Source organism: Anopheles coustani, chromosome 3 (genome assembly GCF_943734705.1).
Source record: "Anopheles coustani chromosome 3, idAnoCousDA_361_x.2, whole genome shotgun sequence".
Classification (NCBI taxonomy): Eukaryota; Metazoa; Arthropoda; class Insecta; order Diptera; family Culicidae; genus Anopheles; species Anopheles coustani.
Window position 1 is genome coordinate 97,354,236 of NC_071288.1, and position 25,421 is coordinate 97,379,656.

The 25,421-nt window shown below is 40.8% G+C and overlaps 1 protein-coding gene across 2 annotated transcripts in view; it reads right to left on the reverse strand.

Annotated features, from left to right (window-relative positions):
• The window catches only part of LOC131260520 (protein pangolin, isoforms A/H/I/S-like), a 51,910-nt gene that overhangs the window by 16,405 nt on the left and 10,084 nt on the right, over window positions 1–25,421 (reverse strand). Inside the window, exon 2 of one of the 2 annotated variants that reach the window (XM_058262266.1) lies at window positions 20,860–20,912. The exons of the other annotated variant lie outside the window; for it this stretch is intronic. Within the exon in view, the coding sequence (XP_058118249.1) occupies window positions 20,879–20,912 (34 nt within the window). The 3' untranslated portion in view covers window positions 20,860–20,878. Of the gene's footprint in view, window positions 1–20,859; window positions 20,913–25,421 lie in introns of those variants that run through there. 2 annotated transcript variants of the gene reach the window in all.

Genomic DNA, 25,421 nt, shown 5'->3' on the forward strand with positions numbered 1-25,421 from the left:
TGGTTCCAAGAAGGATCTGTAATTTTAAGTAAAATTATACAAATCGGATCATTTCCGGTTATGGTAATGTCTACCGTAAATACTAAGGATAGTGCTTTTCGTTGAGTTTGTTGACCCATATTATCGTTGCTTATCGTTAGTCGCATCACATCTCATGGAGAACATGGTTAGCGAAAAGGGAGGCACAGTTTGCATGCGATTTGTGAAGTGATTCGTGTTTGCAAAAGAAAGAAACTCGTTTACCATTGGATTCAAAAATGGCTATCTCGTAAAATAATTCCAAGATTCTGTGGTATGTATGGCTGAGCATTTTGTTAATTGATGTTTTTTTTTGTTCAATCTTCCTTAACAAAGCTGGAAGCTGTCTTGAGTATGCTTCGTTTCCAACATCGAACGGATGTGGTTGTGTTGTCTGAAAACCTACATCTAACGCAGATCCGTTTCTATTCCTTCAATTCAGCAACGAATAGCGTTATTTTTTTCCATTGAAGGTTTGTTCTATCTTGCGGTATTAATCTTTAAGAGCGAATCGGGCGTCGGTGTGTATCCCAAAATAGATTATTGCGTAAGCAAACAGCAGAAGCCCGGTGAAATGCTCAAGCAAATCGCGCTTGAGTTGCTGTGATGCTGTATTAGGACGTATTATAATGGGAACTACAGTTTTGTACTTGTTTAGGTCCAATGATGGACCCTCAAACGACACAGAAACAACAGGCAAGGAACCTTGAAAATGTTATCACCATCGAGGCACCTAGTTTTCGTGCATTATCTCCGCACTGTTCCTACTGCGCATGTTTCTTGTAGCCCCTCTCCGTCGGATGTTTTCTTATCAGCCCTAGGAAGTGGTGAGAACTCGAAAAGTATACGGAAAAGATTTCAATGCGCGGTCTTCTTGACATTTCCGAGTTTCAAATAAAGAAACATTTGCGAGTACGAAATCGTATGCAGATGGGGCTGCAGATCATGAAATTTGCTAGCAGGAGAAGCAATCCGTGTCAAATGTAATTTCTTTCCTTAGAGATTATCTCTGTACCAGTACCGAACCCAAACTCTCAGAGTTCTCTCCACCAATAATTTGCTGCTCTCAGTGCATAATTTTCCTTTTAAATTGTTAATTCAGCAACGAACACGGAACATGCATCTGGCCATGCATCTGAGTTCAGTGAAGGGAATCAATTACTGAAATTTGTCATATAAGCAGTACTCATCTCCGGCCAAATATGCATGGAAGCAGATAAAAAACATAATTTAAACCTTAAACTTGGGGACAAAAACCACAAAAACTTTATGAAATCAGTTTCCCAATTCCATCTTTACGATCGTATAGTTAAGATTAAAACGAGGGAAGGAGTTCGCTGTCTTGTCGTTTTTGGCGACTTGGTGAAGCCAACGAAGACATTTTCATAACACTATTTGTACTGCAATACAACATGTTACCATTTACATACATATATGTTCAAAATAATGATGATTTGGTAGGATAAAATCATTTTGTCAATCAGAGAGAAACGAAAACGACAGGATGTACATGCTTTAAAGTGATGTAAGTTTGGAACAAACAAACTGAATCTATGGATGTAACTGGTGCAAACGGGATAGTGTGGTTGCGTTGATTAATTTATCTATCATCCACTCAATTAAACATTAAACTGTCTACCCCATCGTGCATCGTATACACAGTCGCGTTGTGTGCATTTCGAGTACCGGAGGTGTAACGTTGGTCGCAAACAACCGCGATCGCACGAAGGGTAGATCCTCCTTTCGTTACTTCTACTGGCACACGTGTTTGTGTGATCGCATTTTCTTATCAAAATGCCCTGTGCCCTCCATTCCCTCCGTTCTCTCTTTTACAACAAGTCTGTTTAAATGCATTTACCGAATATGTCTGATTATTGTAAGAAGTTGAGGAAAATGAAATTTCTTATCTTTGCCACGATAGCGACTAGGCCAAGAAAAGAAGGCTTATCGTCGTGTCGTTCAAATGAAAAGGGTATTGGTGCGACAAAAAGGGTGACTAAATCGACTCGGATCTTCAGGGTGGTTGTTTACACCATCAAAAAGCCGCATGCTGCCAATGCATTCCGCGACTACCCACACTCAGAACTAAACGGTTCAGTATATAGGCTTATATAAACAGCGGTGGCAGTAATGCTCTCTATGCTGTACATTCTGTTGCCGGAGTTGTTATTTTTTTAACTAGAATTTCATAGTAGGAATGAAAGCAGCCAACACTCACATGCTTGTATGACACAACGTATTTTTAAATCTTGGTTTAAAAGGGGACATGCTTGAGGGTGAGGAATCACACGGCGCACATACAACGAAATGTGGCGTACGCCGGAACAGCAGTAACCATTTGACAATCAAAGCATTCAGAAGAAGAGAAGTCGATCCTCGAGGTCTCTTGCTCGTATCGCGACCGCTGGTGAACATATGCTCGACATATGCAACATAACTGTGTTAGTGATGTACACCGTCATTCTGGATGTTCAGATCGCTGTTAGTGCGCGATAGGATTCGATCTCACCACCCGCAAACTCATTCGTGCATATTCGGTTCGACCATTTGGACGGGAATCTGGAAGTTTAAGGGAATATCAATTGCAACTTAGCCGTAAGTACAGTTTAGTATTTTTCTTACGTGATTTTGTTTTCTGCTTGTGGTTTTTTGGTCAGCTATCTGGTAGTTTAAAAGTTTTTCATTCGATCGCACATCCTTAAACGGACATTTCTACTTTTCTATTTGAACCATCAGCAAACTGCTTTTTATTTTAGAAGAATTACCTCGCATTATAGAGGAAGTGTGCAGTGTGCACAACGAGTTGCAACTATTTAATTTTGTTATTTTATTGTACTGTTGTTGTTTCTGTTTAAGTAGCATAAGTGATGATTGATCATCTCTAATAATGACGATAAATAGAAGCAAAGGTTCGTTGGTGAATGGTGCGTTCAAATTTCTTTCAAATACATCGGTCTTGTTACCAACGACAGGGTAACATAAAAGAAGGGGTGTTAGTCTTGGCATGTGGCCCCTTTTGATAAGAGTATGTTTACGTTCGTGTCGGTCGTGTTTAGTCGTGTGTGTTGGACTTCGTAAAGCGACAGAGACTTAAATGAGCTGTTATTTGTGAAAACATTGCCTCAGTTTTATCTTTCGGGATAGTAGGGCATAATTGTGTGAGCCTCTTGGATGAAGGTTCAAACATATAGAATGAACCATCGCATTTCCTAGATATTCATGTTGCATTATCAGTTCGAATATGAGTGACATTTTTCTCAGCATTATTGCGCTATTTTCACGTTCCTTAATTTTCCATGACGCATATGCTCCCCAAGCAATGTATAATAACGATCTCATGGTTCACTTAAAAGCCGTAAACATTTACTGACAGACATAAGTAGATGGCCCTGTTTGTAGGCTACATCCAATAGCACCGTGTTTGATTTGCTAGTCGCACAGTTTAAAACATGTCACAATAGCACCCATTTTAGTCGTCGTGGACAACATATTCACAAGCCAATTTTCCTTACTCTAAGTGTAACAATTAATCTACGCATGATATAACATTTGCCTAACGATCTTAATTTAATATTACAAAGTCTCTTTATGTCCCGCAATGTGGGTTGGAAACCAAGCAATGTTTGAAGCAATGATGCGAAGGACCGGGTTTTTTCGAAAAGGGTTTGTTTTTAATCAGTCAACCATTGCAACGAGACGGGGAATGATTCCTCCTCAGGCTGGCAAGCAATGTTAAGAAATCAGTATCGGTTAAGTATTGAACCCCACCCTGAGAGCACATTTCGGCCGGGTTGCCTTGTTGACGAGCCGTGTTGAAAGCCAATGCTTTCTTTCCATCCCAGGCGTGGCTAATAATATCTTCACCAGAAGCATCTAAATTTCTATAAGGCCGACTATGCGACGGTTTGCATTTGGTGGTGCTGTGTGCATGTCTCTGTGGCACCATGTCCAATAAAGACGCGGTGTAACGAGAACGAATGCGGGCAGCGATCTTCAATGCTGTGCGCATTGCGCTTGCTTACCCCAGAACAGCGACGATGACTGCTTGCTGATGATATTCTTTTTGCTGACATAAGTTCTAAAAGAGAACATGAGCTAAACGCTGGGGGACCAGGAAGGGTCGATCGTGGCGAAAAGGCATTTGGAAGTAAAAAGGTCGGGAACGCAGGGAGATGATCTTTTGGTTAACTGGTAAACAACCGCGCTTAAGGAACAGCATTAACTAAAGTAACTTATTTATTCATTTTTCTTATGCCAGCATGTGTTTCTTATAAGTCCCATAAGAATGGTTTTGTTTACATGGTTTCTTGACATCCCAAAGAGAACCACGTTTCAATGAAAAAAAGTAAAGATTTCAATGCCAGGAGGCATCTGAACTCAAATTTCTGAGAGTGGAAGAGGCTGGAGGGACTGTTATGTTTTTTTAGTTCATGCTATGAGAGGCATACAGAGAGAGAAAGATAGTTGAGGTTTCGGAAAATGCATACGTTTTCTCTATGTGGACGTAGAGTGCATGCGTCTAAGCAAATGTGGCTCGCACATGTGCTCGTATGATCGAGCCAAAAAGAAGGTTTCTTTGAGGAAATTATGACTGGAATATGAAGAGAAGAAACTGGAGGATAGCGAATGAACAAATAGACAAGATGAGGGAAAATGTTTTTCTGGCATAGAAGAGGGATGTTATTCTATTGGATATCTGTTACATTTCGACTTTATTATAACGTCGGCAGCCGGATGGTTTATTTGTTTTAATTTTATTTTAGCTGCTAAAGAGCCTTTGATACGTAGATGGTTTTATTTTAGTTTTATAAACTTTGAATAGAACCCTTCAAATGTGTTTCATATGATCACAATTTCTCTGAAATTTATGCCCTCAAGAAGTTCACAAGAAGATCGAGTAAATAATAGATATGAATCAAATTATGTTTACTTGTGTTTCCCATTCAGCATCTCCTCGAACGTCACATAACATCCAGTGTCTAGAATCGGTTCTGGATATTATGTATCCATCGGAACAAAGTTCGGCCCTCTTCCTCCCTGCCATATGCTAACTATTTCAATGTCTCTAGCTTCCTCCTTCCGTTTGCTTGCTATTGTATATGTTCTCCGTTTAGTAAACTCGGCAAACGAGCCATCGTGAAAAGGGACCCATATTTCGTTTCGCCTCGAATGGGTTTCCGACTTGAGGCCGTGTTGAAGTTTTTCTGGATAGCAAAGGCTCTGCCCGCATTGGAAATTGTTGCTCCGCAGGCAGAAAGTCGGAAGGACACATTTGAAAGGCAGATGTATTTGTGTGTTTAATACAAAGGAAATGAATCCGAGGGTTGACGTTGAAATCACCGCCGTTTTGCTATTCTCGTTAGAACACGAACCCGGTAGCTGTGCTTCGTTTCAGTTCACTTTAATCCCGCTGAGAAGAAGCATGTGACGTAAAACAGCGCTCTTGGTACGTGACTATTTGGCCCTACGGCGAATGCCGTCGAACGGGGTTTTAAATTGTTTATTCAGCTTATCTGTATCAAGCTCTGTCCACGTTGACTGCTTCGTTTGTGTGTCTGAATTTTGTGTTGCTGAAGAGTAGACAAAACGTAGAAGTGTCCTGTAAGATGTGCGGCCGAATGGCAGACCAGGTGATACACATTTGTGAAGGTAAGTAGATATGGAAATTGGTTGATCTTGCATATTTGCTTTACCCAAGTTGTGCCATGATATTTATAGTTAGAAATATTTTATTTGCTTGATTGTCTCATAAGCATACATTCACAATCTTTGTACTCGTCGTCCCCAGCTGGAATCGATAAGGAACAGGAAGGCAATCGTCACTCAATCACGATCTTTCATCAAAGAAGGTATACCGATCGCTGCCACGGTTGTTCGTTTGCTGTGAATTGATTGAACCGCACTACACAGAACGTCCTCTACAACGGTTCAGGTCAGCCGATACGGGTCAAAATGTCATCACCGAAACTTGCGCGGATGTCGACGAGTTCCAGTGGACGACAACGTTCACAGCGCTAACGGAAATGTAGCGCATGCATAATATTGTCGTAAATTTGGTTAGCAGTCGACAGCAGCGCCGCGAACACAGGAACTGCCAATAGATGATCGACCAGAGCAGTCTGGAGCAGGAACATATAGCATTGAACAATTTGAATGGTGGATCGTTCCAGGAGGAAGCATTGAGGAGGAAGGTGAACTTCGTTGCATTCGCTACCATGTAGATTACAAGTTTCTTCCCAAAGATGACGGTAGTACTTTTTGGCAGTGTTACTGCTTATTGTAGCTTTTGTATTTTTTAACCTCTTCTCTTAGTGTAGCCAACGTGCGTAGGACGAATTGCCAACAAGAATTAAACAGGATGTGTTAGTGGAACGCTTTTCGGACCAATCTGGTCCATTCGGTGGTGGTGTATGGATTTCGGTGCTTCTATAACTAACGATATTTGGTGATGGTGTGGTTGTGCTGATACTGTTATCGGATCTTTCGCATTAGATACACTTACTAACATGATAACTCGATATGCGCGCGTTACAACCTCCCAGGTCGCATGTGTGACATTACAAATGAAAGCGAAATCAATTCAGTCAACTGCGGCCCGTGTTCATTAGCGTTGTGTTCGTGCGCATTGGAACCTTTCCCCGTTCCGATAACCTAGGCAAACACAATTCCCCTGCAGGCCACTGCTCGAAAGGTTCGTTTTGCGTTCGCCTCGAATCTTTCGCCTGAGCTTCCATTTCACGTGTGTTTTTGACGATAAGCTCGCTACGACGATGAAGAAAACAACCGGCCATACGCGAATGTCCCGGTACGTGGGACAACATTCGCCAAGGATTGCTTCGGCTGAGGAAAGCAACAATAATAATAACAACAACAACAGCGATAGTACCAGCAGTAGCAACAACATCAAGCCGACAACAATGGGAACCGTTAGTGGTGATGAGGAAGGGTCTTCATCGGCTGAGTTTGCCGTAGGTGAGCTGCCCTCGTTCATAGTGGAAAAGTCTATAACCTATGAGGAAACAGTCGTTGACGGCGAGGATGATAAAACGGTGGTGAAAAAGATCGTCGAGGGTCAAGGCGATGAGAGTGGTGAATGTGGAAGTGGGCTCGACTCTAATGGCCTTGCTAGCGGACCGAACTGCAAAAGTAAACGTGACAGGAAGCGTAGGGATCGCAAACAGTACCGCTGCGAAGTTTGCCAGAAGGACTTCATGGGCACCAATGATCTGCGCAAGCACCTACGAATACACAACGATGAGCGACCATATCCTTGTCCGCACTGTAATAATCGTTTCCGGCAGGCAGGCTGTCTGAAGAACCACATTGCATCACAACATGGCACGGACGATCAGTACACGTGCGATCTGTGCGGAAAGTCGTTTCCAATCAAGGAGCGACTTCGGCTTCATATGCGAATCCACACCGGCGAGAAACCGTACAGTTGTCCGCTTTGCCCGAAAACTTTCGCACGTGGAGGTCAGGTGAGTCTAGAAAAAAAAATGCTTGCTTTATGGGTGGTTGAAACATTATCTTGTGTTATATTATTCTTCTATTCTTCTATCTATCTTCGATCTATCTGAATTGATAATTGATATCTTACAAACATTCATAGTGATAATACAAAAAAGACAAAAAAACCGAGCCAAATCTGATTGAGGAATGAATTTATAATGTTGTTACTGATCCTACTACAACTTGTTACGAGTTTACAGTTGAGGAACATATTTTGTTCTATTTCCGTTCCTTGTTCCTTGCAAGTACTTGTTGGGCCAAACATTATTGAGCTATCCCATTTTCCCTGTTGTATTGATAATCTCTGATTGATGGAAATTTCGATCAGACTGGTGCAAGAAAGAAACATGAAAATAATTGCACGTATTCAGGCACGCATTCTGTCACATATTATCCTTGCGTGCTATAAAAGGAAATTCAAAAGAAGAGTAGGAAGCGAACTTTACAAACGACAAACAGGAAGCGAACGGCTGGTTAGGAGATGATTTGAAAGATCTAAAGGAATTTGACGGCCCACAATGTGTGTCGAAACGGAACAAGAAAAAAATCAGGCAAAAGGGATGGTTTGCTCAAACTAGGGACGTACTTTGTACTGGGCCTCGTCCTTATTTCGCAGCATTGAGTGGGGGAGAAAATCAAAGCAAAAAGAAAGGAAAATAAATAAGTAAATTTGACACAGGCAAACAAGCGCTGACGTAATATTTGTGCACGTAATCAATTTAAAGTCTTTATGATTATAACCAACGCGTTTCCGCATCCAGCTTTCTTTAAACATTTTTGTAAAAGCAAAAGAAAAAAACATGTTTGTGTGTACTGCAAAAAAAGTAAAAAGAAAACAATTATTGTAAATGAAAAGATTTGTTTGTTGATTTAATTGCATAACTACTGCTTGAAAAATCTGTTGCCATTTCATGGTTAGTGCTTTTGCCAATTTATCATGCAGTTTTAGAACACAAGGACATGCAGAACAAGCCGCTGAAAGCGTGTTATTCTTTGCATGTACTAAACGGCTGTAACTTATTTAATGTGTTACAGCAAAAAAGGAACGAAAAATATTGGTAGATAAAGAGAAAACGTGGCAAACAGCAGCATAACGCCCAAAGCATGGGGAGGGAATTGGAAAATTGGAACGCCGCGTAAGCGATTGCCTGTCGAGGCTTAAACGGAAGCAAAAAGTCGGGAGGGTTTCGAGGGCGCCTTAAAATGTTATGGAGCTGAGGAGTGGGCAAAGGGAATGGGAGAGATTGTCAGAAACAGGCAAATAATTTCCAAGAATATACGTTCGCTCGCAGGCAATCCTAACTGTCGACGAAAGCTTAGCCGAGCAGGTGGTATATTTGTTGTGCAAAATGGCAAGAGCCTTCTGCAGCCAACTTTCGTCTGGTGTAACTTTCTCCCTCTGAGTGCTACGAGCATGACGAATGAAAATGGCTACAACATTGTTCTCCAATATCTAAGTATGCACTGTAGTAGTGATGGAGAACCTTGCCGGAAGGATGGTTTAGAAAATGATAAAGGACCGGGGGAACTCGAATCAACGATTGAATCAACGCCAATCCGTTCAATCTAATCCGGCTGTTTCAAACGGAATCGGAATTCGTTTCCAAATTAATTTTCCTCCTTCCCACTCCTTAAAGTTTGGTAATTGGGGTTTGTTCACTACAACATCATATGGAACAAATTATGAAAGGAAGCACAATTTATCGATTCGCCTTTCCACCGGTTCGTGTAGCAATGGAATGGAAGTATCTCGCAGATTCTGATGGTTTAAATTTATGATTTAGATGTAGATAAATCTGCTTCGACGAAACACTATGCAAACGAAAGTTTTACCTTAGTACCTCAATGTAAATGTTTTGGTTTTTATTTTTATTTTCGTTTTCTCTTATCGATCCTTTGCTTCGCTTCCGGGTTTAATATGTCAAAAACATGGGAGTAGCGTCTGGTTAACGAATATGTTTTCCCTTTCCGGTTTTTTTCATTTGATTTTACTCTGCTATAATTATGTTTTCCCTCGTTGTTTGCCGCAGGGTACGGTACCAGTAAACCGAAAATGTACAAAAAATAATTGAAAATTACGGACGGAAATTTGATATATCACTATCATAATTGTTCCGATCATTTCTTAAATTTGTTGTGACGAGAAGGTAAAAATTTATTTATTTTTGGTTTTTGTTTGTTTAGCTAACGCAACATCTTGCAACGCACAATGGAGAGAAAAAGCACAAATGCGACCAATGTACGGCGGCATTTTCCTGCGCAGCAAACTTGAAAATGCATCTCAAGAGTCACATGGACATTCGCGACTACACGTGCCATATTTGTGGGCGAGGCTTTTACCGGCCAGATGCGCTCAAAAAACATCTTCTCTGCTATCACGCGAATTTGAAGGCGTTCCACTGCAACATATGCAACAAGATGTTTAAGGGTCACTTACCACAACACATGAGAACGCATCTGAAGGTGCGTCCGCACGGGTGTGCCGTTTGTGGTTCTGTGTTTTCGCAGCGGTCACAGCTTATTGTTCACCAGCGTATTCACAGTGGCGAACGTCCTTATAGATGCCAGGTACAGTAAACAGTGCCGATTGTGTGTTCATAATTCTGATCGTTCGTTTATTTTCCATTCAACAGGTTTGTTGGCAGGCTTTCGCTCATTCGAGTGTGCTAAAACTGCACATTCGCAAGCACACCGGAGAAAAACCGTTCGAGTGTCCATTGTGCCCATCGAGTTTTTCACAGCTGCCACACCTAAAGAAGCATATGCTCTCCATCCACCAACAAGATAAATCATACCTATGCCAAAAATGCAAGGAGTTCTTCAAAACAAAAATCGACTACCAGTTACATGTGGCTGCGTGCTACAATGATCCGGCTGCCGCAAAGAATCTCGACAATCTAATGGATCCAATGGTAGGAGTATTTATGGTCAATTTTAATACGCCACCGGAATTTTACCTTACACCATATTTTTCTATCACTCACACAGTACCGTCCAACGGATTGCAATGGGGTCGACCCACCTATGACTATCTCGCGAATGCGGTTCTTGGTTGCTATTCTGCTGAAGAAAATCTCTAGCGATGATCGACTGAAGGAGCTGGGCTTCGATAAGCGTCTGATCGACAACGTACTAATCGATTCGCTCAAATGCGCCGGGCGTAAGGTGGTGGACGACAAGACGTACGATCCGCTGGAGCGTTTGAAACAGAATGTGCAGGAACTACTTGAGTGGACCGTTCCGCCCAATTACATGGAAGGCTTTCGCAGTGCGAATCGCAGCACCGAGGAGCTGCTAGAGGATTTGACAAACTAGGGATCGATCGGGAGAGAGCGCCTCATTACCTCGACTCTGTTCTTTTTCTCTTGGATTTAAACCAGTTTGAAATTACCTAACAACATCTTCCTACATTTGCCTTCTTACGCTTTATTTGTAAGGCTTTTTTTCTACCCTTCTATTCGTAGCACCTCTTTTCAACATTATAATTACACTTCTTGTTAGTCACCATCTTGATGGCAGGCATTCGTCATTGTTGGAATTTACATGGTGGTGGTGTATTTAATATTACATTAAAATCTTTGTTACGTTGTTGCCATTACGATCAAGATGCATGCCAATTCTGCATCAGGGAACTAAAAATTTCAATGAAAACTAGCGATTTTATCTCATGAATATACGAAGTATTCGTTGCGTGCACAATAATCAATGAGCGTATGAAAGCCATGCCAAATGCATTTTATTTTGATGCCATAATCCTTACGTAATTGAATTACTTTATTTCGATAACAATGGTAGGAAAATATAGGAGTAAGATTCTGATCAGGGGACTATCGGTTAACAAGTTTTGCCCGTTTCTTGCATCGTCTTCGAGACTTATTTAAAGATGAAAGAGTCCTTTCGAGACTCCTTTCTTTAGATAAAGAAAGAGGATATTCAATGACATAGATTATATCTGCCTTAGCACGTTTAGTACGAAACCTGCGTTTAGTTGCCATTGTTTTCCTAGTCCAATGTTTTCCTCAAATGATTGCTCCGTCACTCGTTTTTCGTAGGCTAGATAAATAACTCTTAGAGATAAATGCTTTTTTTTAAATTACATTTCTTTCCTTATGTTTGAAATCAATGGCGTGAATGCTTGTATTTATTGTTCCAAGAAGAGGAATATAGCAGCTGAATACCAAAACATGAATTTTTAGAAGCGAAGTAAACACAATACATGTAAGCATAGTTCTATTTCTGGCTAAAGATTAAAAATCAAAAGAAAAATGACTCATTTAAGGCGTTTAGAAACCCCTTTATGCTCGTCTCTGAAAGGAAAGTACTTTAATTGCACTAGAACCATACATCGTCATGTTAGTTAAAGCACATCATCATTGTCAGTCTATGTGTCATCTCCGAATCTAGTTAGAACTACGCGGTTTCTGGTATATTTTGCTGCACGTTGTAGATTAGTTAATTTTGTATCTCTATGTCGATGTCGTGACGATTTCTTCCTAGTGCATACCCAAAGTAAAACCAAACATAGAAAGGAAGAACTTAAGATGAGAGCGATAAATGTATTTAGGAAAACACGTTCAAAAACGATAGAACTAAGTAATTGGTAGTTAAATGTAAAAGTGTATTGTGTGAAACACGAAACAAAGAAAATCACACAAATTTATAGTATAAATGTGCATAATTGCTATGCTGGGAGTCGTTTACGGCTAACCAACTTTATCTCTCTCTCTCATAAAAGAAGCTGTGCTGGGTGCTGCCCTTTTGTGCCCCGGGGCGATATGTACAAAATCACAAATTCTGAACGTTAATAAAGCATGTAACGTAATCTGACACAAAACCAATGATACAATGTTAAACGTAGGAATGAAAGAATACTCTATGTTAAAGGGCACAAAACATGTGATCAGATTTTAAACTTTTGACTTTAAATTGAACTGTTTTTTTCATTACACGACTCGAAAGTCGAATGTGTTGCTTTGAACAGTACATACGATCAACGAGTTGATGAACAGCCAAGCCCTGCATGTATAGTTCACACAGTTTTATACCATTATGTTATGATTAAACTTTCGACTAATTGCAAATGGTGTAATGGATTTTCCATCTTTATACAAAATATAATTTATATCGTCGTGCCAATGATTTATTTATTATGCTTGGTATCCAAATAACATACAACTATTTAAAAGAATCTGTTTGAATGCATTAAAATATACTAATGAAAAGTATTACAAATAACAACAGGTCGAAAAAACCCTCGGCAAAACAGGTCGGTGAATACCTCGTCCTTGTCGTAACATGTTATTGTGTTCCATGCCCACTGCGTCACACATCGCACAAAACGATTTTCTGAAGCCTTTTTTCCAATGCATATAAATTATTGCTGTATGTATGTTCGTCGTGATGCATGGGGGATGAAACAAGGAATTTATAGCCGGATCGTAGTGAGCTAAGTCGACCCTCCATCGAAATGGTTTTTGAGTGGAGAGCTTGCATTTCAGTAAGCAACATCAGCAAATAATAACAGCAGCCGATTTCTGCATGGTCGGTGGCGAACCGAGACTCCATTTATCCAGGGCAAAGTACGAGTACGTATACCTCTTAATTGATTTCTCCCAAGCAGCTACCAACCTATCTACCGGAAGCTACTTTCAATTCTCTATTTCTCCTAGCGATTACTACACAGTTGGCCCAGACTATATTTATAATTTATCGGGAACAAGAGACATAGGAAATCAGTGCTACGGGGAAATGCAGCACACAGAGTTATTCTGTGGCCTTTTATTGTCGATATTATTATATGCACGGTTCCCTCGCTCCACCGACTACTTTCTTCCGGAAATTCCGGGAAGTCGATTCGGCAATTTGCGGATTTTCTCCGAATCCGGTCACCCATTTTCCCGAATCATTCATGACAGTGCTCGTTTCCGATTTCCCCGGCCACGATCCGTTTCAATTGAAGCCGTACCATTTAGTACCGTTTTCGTTCGCCATTTTCTCCGTTTCGTTATTTTCTCTAACCGACCCCCCGCCCGGAATACCGTCCTGCTGCTTGCTGGGCACAGCATCCGCTCATTTTATAATTCTCCATCGAGCGTCGGTAAATTCAACAACCCTATTCCAATTATTTTTACATTCTATCAACTCTCGATTCGATTTTCCGCCCCATTCGAACCGTTCGCCGAGGCCCAATCATTCAACCAGATTCCGCGCCGACATCCTTTGTCAACCCCTCCGCTTTTCACCGTCTTTCTCTTTCATTCTTGTTTTTTTTCTCTTTCCCGGTTTCTAAGTCTGGCTCACCGTAATGGCAACGCCGGCAAACGTGATGCAAAATTCGTTCGAAGATTGTGCCCTCAATCGTATCGATGCTGATTTTCTGTTTTACATCCCTCCGGCCAGATTTTGTGCCTGTATACGCTTTACATAGATCTGCTACTGGTAATTCCGACAGGTTTTTTTTCTACTAGTTTCAATCGACGACAGAAAAGCAACAGAAAAGTAAGAGTTGGAAGGAAAATATCCTGGTCGATAACACGGCGCATAGACAAGGACAAAGAATTCTCATAGCTTTTCTCGATCATGCTGGCTTACGATTCCCCGCCGACTGTCTTCTATTTTCTGTTTCAAATCTTTTATCCAGTTACGTATTTTTTCCATCGTCAACTCATCAATCGTGTCGTCCCCTTAAGTTTGGAAAAGTTAAAGAATTTAATCCACTCCATGAATCGGTACATCAAATTGAATAATTTAATTAATCAGTTATCAGTTTGTACGTTTTGTTTTGTAGAAACCATACTAACCAGGGACAGAGTTCTAATCCGTTGAAATTGATATTATAATGACTCGAAGAACCAGTTACTATACTTTTCTTTTTCGTCATATTACTGTAATGGCCATGACGGGTTGATACCAAAGTGTGTCTTACTGTGTATTTTTTCTGAAAATACCACACATTCTCAATATACAATTGTACGTATTGGGACTCATTCGTATTATGTAATAAACATCGTTCACCGATCGACTTTCATTTCCGGCGAAGTGGAAAAATCGAAGTAAATTATTACTACTTTATTATTCCTTTTCATTCATAGAGTCAATTGCTCAATCGTTTCCTATACACCTATACTTTCCTCACCATAAAGGTAGGTCGTTCCGAGTGGACCAAGACTCTGCTAGAGTCTTACAGTGGGAAACAAATGAGTTACTGGATTGTACGTCATTTGGTATAGTCTCCTATCGGATATACCAAGGCACCATGCTCTGTTACGGGATGCGTTCTTTTGGACCGTGATTAAACCTTCATTTTTGTTCGCTTAACACCCGCACGGGGGTACACGGGTGACGGATTCCTTGGTGTAACCAGTGGCCCTGATACCTTGTCTTAGCTTTCAACCGTCTAGCATTTCCTTTTGCTCCTTTCTTTCGAACCGTTGTGCCTCAAAAAAAAAAAAAGAAAATGCACAAGGCACCAGGAAAAGCTATCATTCCTTTTGTTCTGCGAAGCGTTTTTACTTTTCAATATGGATTATTATTTGCTGAGGCGTATTTAATTTATATTTTTCCTGGTGTTCTACAGGATATACGATTTGTTTACTTTTTTTCTTCCTTAATTTCTGCACATTTTCCAATCTTCCTGAGGATCACCATTCATTAAGAAGGGTTTTTTATTGTTTTGTTAACTTTTTGTACAGTATAACATTGGCACGCTAATCAAGATGATTTTATCTTGTATATAAATTTTTCCCTCCAGTAATATTCCACGGATGATCCGGTTATGTTTGTTTTATTAAATTCGCAACCAACAAGTGAGCAAATATAGTCGTTGTAAACGACCCGAAAAATTATTCGTTCTAATCTATAAGGTTTACAAACAATGCTCAAAAGATCAAAGTCACGCCGCATTGCGTCTTGTGAGCGTTTTTATCCTACCTTCGATCCATGGTGATTGCAATCATCGGTTGCATCGCAGGAATCAAATGCTCGTCGAAGTCAGACTTCTTCACTTTTTTCCCGTGGGGTTGTTTTATAAGGGTGTGTGCAAGGGCAGGGAGAGAGAGTTTTCTTTTGAACAGAAACACATGATGACGGGATGAGAGAACCGAACTATTTTTGCACTTGTGCATTTCTTCATCGAACTTGTACAAGATATGATCAAAATGTTTCCTTTACTAGATTCTCTCTCTCTCTCTCCCACTTTTCTCTCTATACGTTCCGTTTTTCTATCTTTCGCTTCTTTTATTTCACTATATTTCTGTTTCTCTTGCTCATTGTACTTTTCATCTGCTTTTTGACAATCTTCAAATGAATCCAGTATTTGAAGAAAAAGTAAGTTCACCATGCTGCACGATTTTCCAGAGCGTTTCTGATCGAGAGCAACGTGGGTTTTCCTCTCGTCGCCTGCGATATTTATCCTGCTCTTTCTTCCTCCCGCATGCACCCCCGTCCCATTTGCCTAACAAGTTGCATTCGCGAAACTTTGCGCTCGTTAGTAGCGGAACGACCCCACGGGCGAAGAAACCGATCCGAGGGATATTGCGAGCGTATGGCTGTGTGTTTGCGTGTGTGTGTGTGTGTGTGTGTGTGTGTGTGTGTGTGTGTGTGTGTGTGTGTGTGTGTGTGTGTGTGGGGGGGGGGGGGGGGGGGGGGTTGGCTGTGTGTCACGCGCCGGATGCTGGGAAAACGCGCCGTGGGCGGGTGAGGGGATGGAGCGAGTTATGAAAAGATTGCTGCAACCTCGTTTGAAGAGCATCGCGCGAACTGTGCACGGGTATAATGTAACATGCTAGTGAATCGGCGTTTACATAGCACCGAAGACGTGCGAGTAAATGTGGTGTGTGTGTGTGTGCGCGCGAATGTGTGTGAGGTTGTATGTATGACTATATAAACCGTATAGCGGATGGGTTGGTTTAGTCTTTTTTTCAATTCAACGTGAACACTGTTCTTTTCAACATTTTTATACCCTCCCGTCAGCCCAATGCAGGTCTCCTTTTTCCTTCCGAGCCAACATTCATCTGTGGCCTCGCTGTGTCATGTACATTAGTCAGATTTTTGCCGCTATTGTAATGCATGTACCCAACGAGAGGTTTCATTCATCCTCTTTCTAGCGATGGAAAAGATATTTAAAAAAATAAAACTGTGGGAAACCGCTACGAATGGTAAGGAGCAGGAGGAGCGAAGCGGAAGAGACAAGGCAACGGTGGTGTGCTGCCACTTGCCAGGACCAACTACAGCATTCCTCTTCAATTTCGTCCCTCGGCCTCTCTCCCTTGCCTTCCCTGTGCTCGGGTCGACGCTACACAACATAATCACTCCCTTCTTCAACCTCCTCCCTTGCAACAGCCAGTTTCCACCCAATTTCTTGCTCCACGCGCTCGGGCGATAGCGAGTTGAAGTGGAACGTAGGCAAGGCGATGGCAAACCCAACATTTCCAAACGCCGCATTCCCGTTCGGTTCGATATCCGCGTTCGTTCAATTTTCCTCCCATTCCAGTATCCAGTTTTCCAATTTTCCCCGCCAATGTGCCCCATAGAATAGCTTTGCTTCAGTTCAGTTTGTTTTGTTCCGTTTCGTTCGTTTCGTAGATTGTTGCGCTTGCAAGATTTTAATCAATAATAGTAAATTGGAAAAAAGAAGCAATTCTGGTCTGCCCGCTTTTCTTTCTCACTCGTGTATTCCCTCCTTGTCACAATGCACAGTGAGCTTGTAATCGGCACAAGGTATGAGAAATGAGAAGTGGAGTTAAGTGAACTGAGAACTGTGAGTATGAAAGTGCATCGCATAGATGCGTAAGATGCAATGGAGCGAGAGAACCAAGGGACCGGTTCTACAATGTCAGTTTAGTTGTAGGAAGGTTTACTAGAGTCGATTGCCTATAAATTGCTCTGCAAATATTGGGTATATTTACTACTTTATATTTTCTGCCTTCCAGATTTTGCAATCCTTTTGACTAGTAGTACCATTGAAAAAAAAGAATATTAGTAAACCAAAACAGGAAAGATTCTTATAGAAAAAAAAATCTCAACATCCATCATACCCAATACACCAAATTCGAGATTTGTAGCGTAGAATTAACAGAAAACGAGAATTAGACGATTTAACCTACGATGTTGGATGGTTCCCTGATCTACAAGTCCCTGAGGAGGCAGAGACCAAAGGAGAAGGGTTAGAAGTGGCTCTTCGGAAAACTGACTAATTAATTGCACATCCTTGGGCCGTCTGGCGCAGTTTATAAGGGAAAGTGTATCAAATGTTCTACATTCCAATCGACAAATGGCTGCCAAACACCGAACAAAATGATATTTCCGTTCGCTCACTCTCATCGCCTTTTCAACGGTAGCACTTGTATATGGCGCTGCCTGCTAGCAACACGCTGAAAGGAAACCGGGAAGGCGTGACAGGGATGGATATTTCTTATCCAAATATTTACAACATTAATCATGTAATAATTCACTCACCCATGAAGACCAAGGGTAGGTGTGCAAGGTGTGGAATACACTGAGAAGAAGAGACGAGCTGGACCATGGAGATTATTGATTTGATTCTGATCGAGTCGTGCGATAGTTTCATAGATTGCCGTAGGAACGAATCGTTTCGATACCTACCGTGCAAACCATTGCTTCCGTTTAAAGTTTGTTGAAAAAAACGGAAACATAAATTAAACACACTTATAACTTTAAATATTCCCGAATATTTACTCTACAACAGGATAACCGGTTAACTGCCTATAATGTGCCACTTTGTTGAAAACAAAAATCAGATTACCTTTGTGCGCGTCCGGAAGTGCCCATACAGTAACTAATTGCATTAACACTTTTCTCCTCAATTCCATTTCTTGCACTCTCCTCCTTTCTCTCATTTCGTTCCCTATCTATCGCTTAAACTGGGACGCACTTTTAGACGCATCGTTAATGACACCGATGACGTTAGTAAACGGATGACGGCTTCCTGTAGCCTCAGTACAAAAACCCAAAGCCTCTCAGCGTGTAAACGGAAGTGCAATTTTTGTAATCACTCACGCTTTGTTTCGTACCGGCACAATGGCACGGCGCGTTTCTTTTGTTTCTTTGCGGCTTGAGAAGCACAGCAAGACTCAAATCTGCTGCCGGAGGTCCTGTTTAATTGCAAACCAGTTCCATTTATCATTTCTCCATCACCTCGCCACCGGAATTGCAAACATTTTTGCAATCCATGTCACACTTCTTCAGCCAAGGGATCTATGTTCCAGTTTGCTTCGTTTATTGCCACGGCACACCGCGTCAGCAAGTGGCAAGCGAATCATATTTTTGTGATTTGCTCTGGTAAGTTGTCTTCGTTGCTAGCAAAATAATCCCGTTGCATTGCGGGCTGGCATCGTCACTCACAAAAACAGGAGATATCACTAACACACACACACCGTCTAATAACTTCGGGTGGTAAAGAACAATAGGACCAGGTTTTGTCATTTGCACACCATTCGAAACCATTTCCCCTTCAGGGGTTTCCATATCAGTGCGACGTTCTTTTTCAGCCAACCCTTTCTCCATGCCGGTTGTGGCAAATCATAATTGAGGAAAAAAAGAACTTGTCGGGTCTGGGTGTACGTGAGACCCAGTTGAATGGCGGGTGCGGTGTAGGGAAACGATTGCGTGATGTGTAAAATTCATAACAAATTATATAATTCAACACGAGACAAACTACGGCATTGAAATGGCGTCACGCTTGGTAAAGGATCCCGGAAATGTACTCCATTCTACTACGAATAATGGAAACTCTACTATGGGTAGGTACACATAAAAAATGCTAACATCGGAAATGGGATGCTTTCGTGGATGGTTAGCGGTTGTATGGTAGATAAATAACGATAGCTGAGTAAAATAAATAATTTTGCAAAATATAGATTGGATACACCCTTTCAAACGGAAGATGAAGACAAAATATAGATTATGTTTAGCATTCCATACCATCCCATAAAATCTACTACATATTTTAGCTTTTTTTTATGTATGGAGTTCTGTGTACACTAAAAACTCGACCACTATTGAACCGTCGCTTTTGAAACTTTTCACACATTAAGTTTAGGTACTGCAGATGTTGTTGAAGGTTTGTTTGACCACAATTTTTTGATAAAATCATCTAAATTTTACAATTTAAACTCAGTTTTACTAACACAAATAAAACAAACATGTAAACAAATGTCAACGTGTATCCAACATAGTTACCCTAAGGTTTATACATCACGGGAAAATTGATGAAATATTAAGCATTTTAAACATATCGTTATTGTAATTATTAAATTTAAACATATCTTTCAAGTATTAGTTAAAACCATAATTCTTTTCTCAATCCCTTCGTCACCGAGCAACGCCGGAGCGTCAAGCTAGTAATAAAAATAAGTAAAATAAACTTCCATGCAAACCCATTCAGATTATTCTGACTGTTATACAATGTAGAATAAGACAAAATCCAGTCAGGAACAATTGCGGCTGCAACCAACACTTTTCCTCTGCTACAAGCTTCGTTAATGGTAGCGGACCGATAGCACCTGTTCCAGATGTGCCTTTGGTGGTATTAATAATAACTATGCTTTTGTGCGATGCGTCTCCATCTTCATCCCTCCGGGGAACGCACGAAGCCGGTTGAAAATGAATAGGCACCAGGCGCCTCCATCGACCGGTGGAGCATTGCGACGCCGTCATCCGACGACGACGGTGGCTGCACCACCATTTCCTAGCACTTGCCGACACTACACTTCCTCCATTCACCCGTCTTTGCCAAGTTTGTTTGTTCCCAGATCCCTTCCGGCGAAAATGCGATGAAAAACACTCTAGAAACAATAGTCAGTCCACATCGGTGCTGGATTGCACTTACTGGAGTGCAGACTTGGGACATTTCGTCGCACACATGCTCGCGCGTGCGAGGTGTGCCCATGGCGGACACTTGTTAGTTATAGAAAAAGAGAAGAGAAGTTGAGGGCTTGCCAAGACGAAATTGTATTCTATTTGGCATGACGAATACTAGTGGTCGAGATGCATGTGAGATTTTAATTTCTTCGGCACGAACTTAATGTACACCTCGAATTTTACGTTAACGATACAGAAAGGGTCGGCTGAACGTATGAAAATATCACAGCCATTTTGAAAAATTTATCGTCAATTTTTGTTTATTATGAATAGTAGGTAAACAATTTACCAAACATAATTAAAGAGTTCTTTGACGTAAAGCAAAAGTCGATGTAAGATGGGCAATTATACGAGAGTAGTTTTTCGTTTCGATTACCATACAATATAAAATACCAATAGATTACAACAATTAGTAAAATTTAAGTACTCACCGTACAATTAACTTTAAAGCAGCATAAAGGAGTTTCAATCAGGGACAACTTCGCCTTCTTCCATAGTGTAATCTGCAATTAAATACTTAGGTTCTCAATACCACTTCACCCACAAATAAATTACACAGAACCGCTAGACTTGTTTAAATGATTACAGTAACATGTACAGTGTTTTCTTCTAAAGTGGTTTCACAGTAACCTTTTCTCTTTTTTCACAATTTTCTCTGTTTACATCGTCTTGAATCGTTTTCCTGTTTTCTTAAATCTTGTTTTCTTGTTGTATATATAGCTCTATTATTTGCACAAATACTTTTCCCGTCTGCACTCCAGATTTTACATTCTGGTTCTAATGTTAAATTAACTTTGTTTCTTTCATTTAAATTCTTTGCTTCATTTACTTCTACAATCATTCTTTGCCAACCATTGAAACGGAGTAGAGAGATGCTTCGGGTTTGATATTTCTTTCTGCCGCCAGAGATTGTTGTTTCATTACGGGGATTTTATAGGTTTTCCCTTCAACTTGACATGAATGGTTATTTTTACTGTATGGTTGTATCTGCTTCCTGTTGCCCTGAATAATGATTTTCATCTATTTTTCTACTATTTCGATGGTCAAGAGCTTATATCCCACGCGTGCAATTGCAAGCATCTCGTGAATATTTTGTATTCCAAAACTCCAATGCTTTTCATTGACCTACTTTCTGTTACTGGTTGGCTACATTTACTGCTGTTTTCCTCAATTCTTTCTTCCCTATATGTGATTGTGCGAACGTCTCGCTCACGTTTTTTAAGCTCTAAAAAAGGATTGTTTACAAAACACTTAAAAAAGTCATTATTTTAAATAATTACTTTCTGATAAATTCGATCGTTTTTCGCAATTGTTTTGCACCGCTCTATTTATTCACTTTGGCAATCTAATAGATTTTTTCATTATTTATTTTTTATCTCTTTTTTTTGGCATCCTGAATATCTCATTCGATCTAGTCTTTCTTTGTGTTCATCAAGTTCATCGTGTAAGAAAATTGCCATTCATTTGCTTGTTGTTCCTTGGATTGACTGGTGTTTGCTCGTTGCATGAATAAAAATGAAACTCGTAGTCACGATTAACATCCAACTAGTGACATTTTTGAGCTGTAAAATTAGTGGGCATACACAAGACTGTTGGAAATGTTCATTTTTGTTTTCGAACCCATCTTGACCAAGTACAATTAGATGCGAATGTTATCAATCAATGTGAATGCATCATCTTTCAAATATGATTTATGCTTGTTGGATGAGATTCTGGAAGCTTCCCCATTGCATTTCAAACGAGATTTACTTTTCGTCACAGTCATCCAGCGTCAAAGGTATGTGTTTCGTTTTCCTTTGAAAACAGTCCCTTTCGATGGTCTTGATGTTTTCCAACTGTACTGTACGGTCATACTTTGTTTTGACTATTTATCCCTAGTAAATTAATCTAAAATTATTCACCGCCTGTTTCGCAACATAATTTCGCTTGTTCTTAACATGTGTTGAAGCGATATCCCTGTATTTCTAAAACCAACACTTTTCGCTAAGTTACTCGTGCTCTCCGAAAACAGGATAAATAACTATCCATTGTGTGTTTGTAGTTGTGTTTTAAAAGGTAATAAAAAAATAGTTGTTACAGTGAAATAATGTCAACGTTCACGTTTTACTACGATGTGTGTTCATTGATAGAAAAGTATAAACATGCTTTGGTAAACCAAAATGGATTCGAGGTGTAGATCGAGACAAAATGGTATAAGAAGGTAATTCTGAATAAACGATGGCAACACTTATCACTGTCATTACGAACCAGTCCGACCGATCTAATTCTATTTTCCCGATTCGCCCTTCTTGATTCCTGACTAGCTACGGAACTTATAATTTTTTATAACTTAAACAATTATCACCTACTTTGGCACAAACTAATCAAATTCGATTGATTATCGTATGTTGCACAACATAAGCGGCTGCATGAGCGTAGCACATTATCCCGTTTAAACATTTTTCGTACAATAAAATCTATTTCGCCATTACAGTTGTCGATAAACCATTCCACTGAAAATCGTTTTCCCACACCTAGACCTAAAGGACCTGCTAGCCAATTCACAGTACAAAATCATTCGTCCATGAAAGTGCCACGGGTGAGCGACGTCTTTTCTACAGTACGGAAAGACGCATTGGAGAACAGATTTTTTGCCAGCTTCGTGTCTAACACTGGGCTACGAAGGCAAGGAAATCAGTTACGCAAACAATTTTTCCCGTTTTGCTGTGAATTTTGCGTCCATATTCAGAAAAGGCGCTCAGCCAGCATCTGCACGCAGCTCGTTGATTCGGTTTGGTAGCTGGTTTTATACTATAGGCAAATACTCATTAAAAATTTTCTTCCTGATCAGCAAAGTGCCCAGGGGAAAGTTCCGGTCCCATACAAACCTGCCTCGAGTGGGTGCGTTTTATGCAAACAGTGCATTCCAGGCACTGTTCTGCTCGTTTTCACTCTTCGTCTGCTTGACTTCCCACAGCTTAGCATTTTTGGATAAATTTCAGTCTTCAAACTGTCGTTGAATGTCAGTAACAAGCCACCAAGACACTAATCATTTTGCGGACATAAAGCGGATTTTGAAGCTGAAGAGCAAACAATGCTGGATGGCCGAAGCAAGCCCATCGAATACACTCTTCATCTACCACTCTCGTTTCCATTGAAGCATTTTCGCTTTAGATGTAAAAACCCTGTATTGATTGATTTGTGCATTTCTTGGCGAAAATAGGATACCAGAAAGAAATATATTGCTGACTTTTGCAAAACTTGTGCTATGGGTAACATTCACTTTTTCAATATCATACGATTGAACGGAAACAGTAATGTATTATTTCCATAACGGATTCCACCCAACGAGAATAAACATTCAATGAATGCCTCTACCTAACATATCAACTTATTTAAAGATAAGTAGAATAATCAGGGGATGGAAAGAGTTCTTTCAGCACATAATTAATAAATTTATGGTATGATTTTCCCGAAATACTGCTTGTTGCCCATACTAAACAGTGTATATTCCTGTTCCATGTTTGTGTATTTTTTATCATATGCAGAATCTTATGTTTCTAGGAGAAACAACTATTTTTTTCTGGGAAAAGACACAAGCGTGGTGTTAAGAGAAACAGTGAAAAAAATCCATGTTATGCTCCGCAGAGGTTCCGAAATAGTCGTTTTACGTAAGTAAAACCTTCTACAAGTTAAGATCTCATTTGACATATTATTATTTCGCCCTATGCGCCCCTGCCGTCCCGTACGTCTTGCATTCACTCGTACGACAGGCGCAGACAAAGAAAAGTGTTTGCTCTTGAAGTAGTTTTCGCTGTGAAAGCACATTTTCCAGGGACTTGCTAAGAAGCGACCAAGCATCGAAAGGAGCACGGTGAAAGGATTCCCCAACGGATTGCATTTTAAATGATTTCGAAAAAGCTTCCCATTAATTTCGCAAGCGATTTTGTTTATGTATGTACCCCTGTGGCAATAGAGGGTGGCGGCGCCTTTGAGTCACTGACAAGGCATAACACCGGTAAATATCACTACCTAGTAAATAGCAGGTGTGCAGCTGCACCCAGGGCGGGCTGACACAGTCGAATTGTCAGTCATCAGCAACCCACCCGCAGCACACACACATGCAATTTCAGTTGATCCCTGCACGTCGTTGGTCGATTCTCAGCCGCAAGCGCAGATTTCGCTGATGCTTCTCCTGCTCCGTATCCCATTTGCCTTCGTGCCTCGTTCGTTTGCCCTTTTTGTAACAGGTCCTCTGCAGGAGTTCGCCAATTTGCCAGTGAAGCGTATATTTCTCCCAGTATGGGATGCAAAGCACCTCCGCTGCTTCATCGTTCCTCCTTGGCAGGCCCACGACTCTGGCACACCACAGCCACGCGCACACTTCATGCAGTGCCCTTAAGCGCCGCTGCTTTTAAAGTTTGCCTCTCAGAATGCGCCGTGAGATCCTTTTTTGACGCAACGGGGATTGCTCTTCTTGTCATGGATGAAGCTGGCAGTCACGCAATGCTATTAATAGCACAATCATTATGCTGCCCGAACACACCCCAGTTCGAACGTTACAAATGAAAAAAGAATAGAATTCTTATTCCATCGAACGTCGATTGAACCCATCGCTAAACGACAGAAAAAAAACATCGGTGGAAAATCTTCAAAACCATTCAAAAAAGGGAAAACTCTGCCGTGGAAGGATAGCCATTTTGCCGGCACACTTTCAGGGCATTCCGAGCGCCCATGCCGTCAAGCAGGACACGTGACCGTCACGAGCACGGTCTCTGTTTTCACATCCGGTTTTGACATTCGTTACTCGAATCAGATAATAAGGGGCAAGTAGAAAAAACAATGTTCTACAACTCATCAGCAACAAATCAAAACTTGTGTGTTAAGGAACCGTTTGTATCTTGAAAGGATTATGGAAATAGTAGACTATTAATTTAAAGTCTATAATATCCTTTAGGCTTCTTTTCAGCAGAATTTGCTGAACGCCGCGCGATAGAGTGCTCGGTGCTGATTTTTCCTGCTCGTTTTACTTA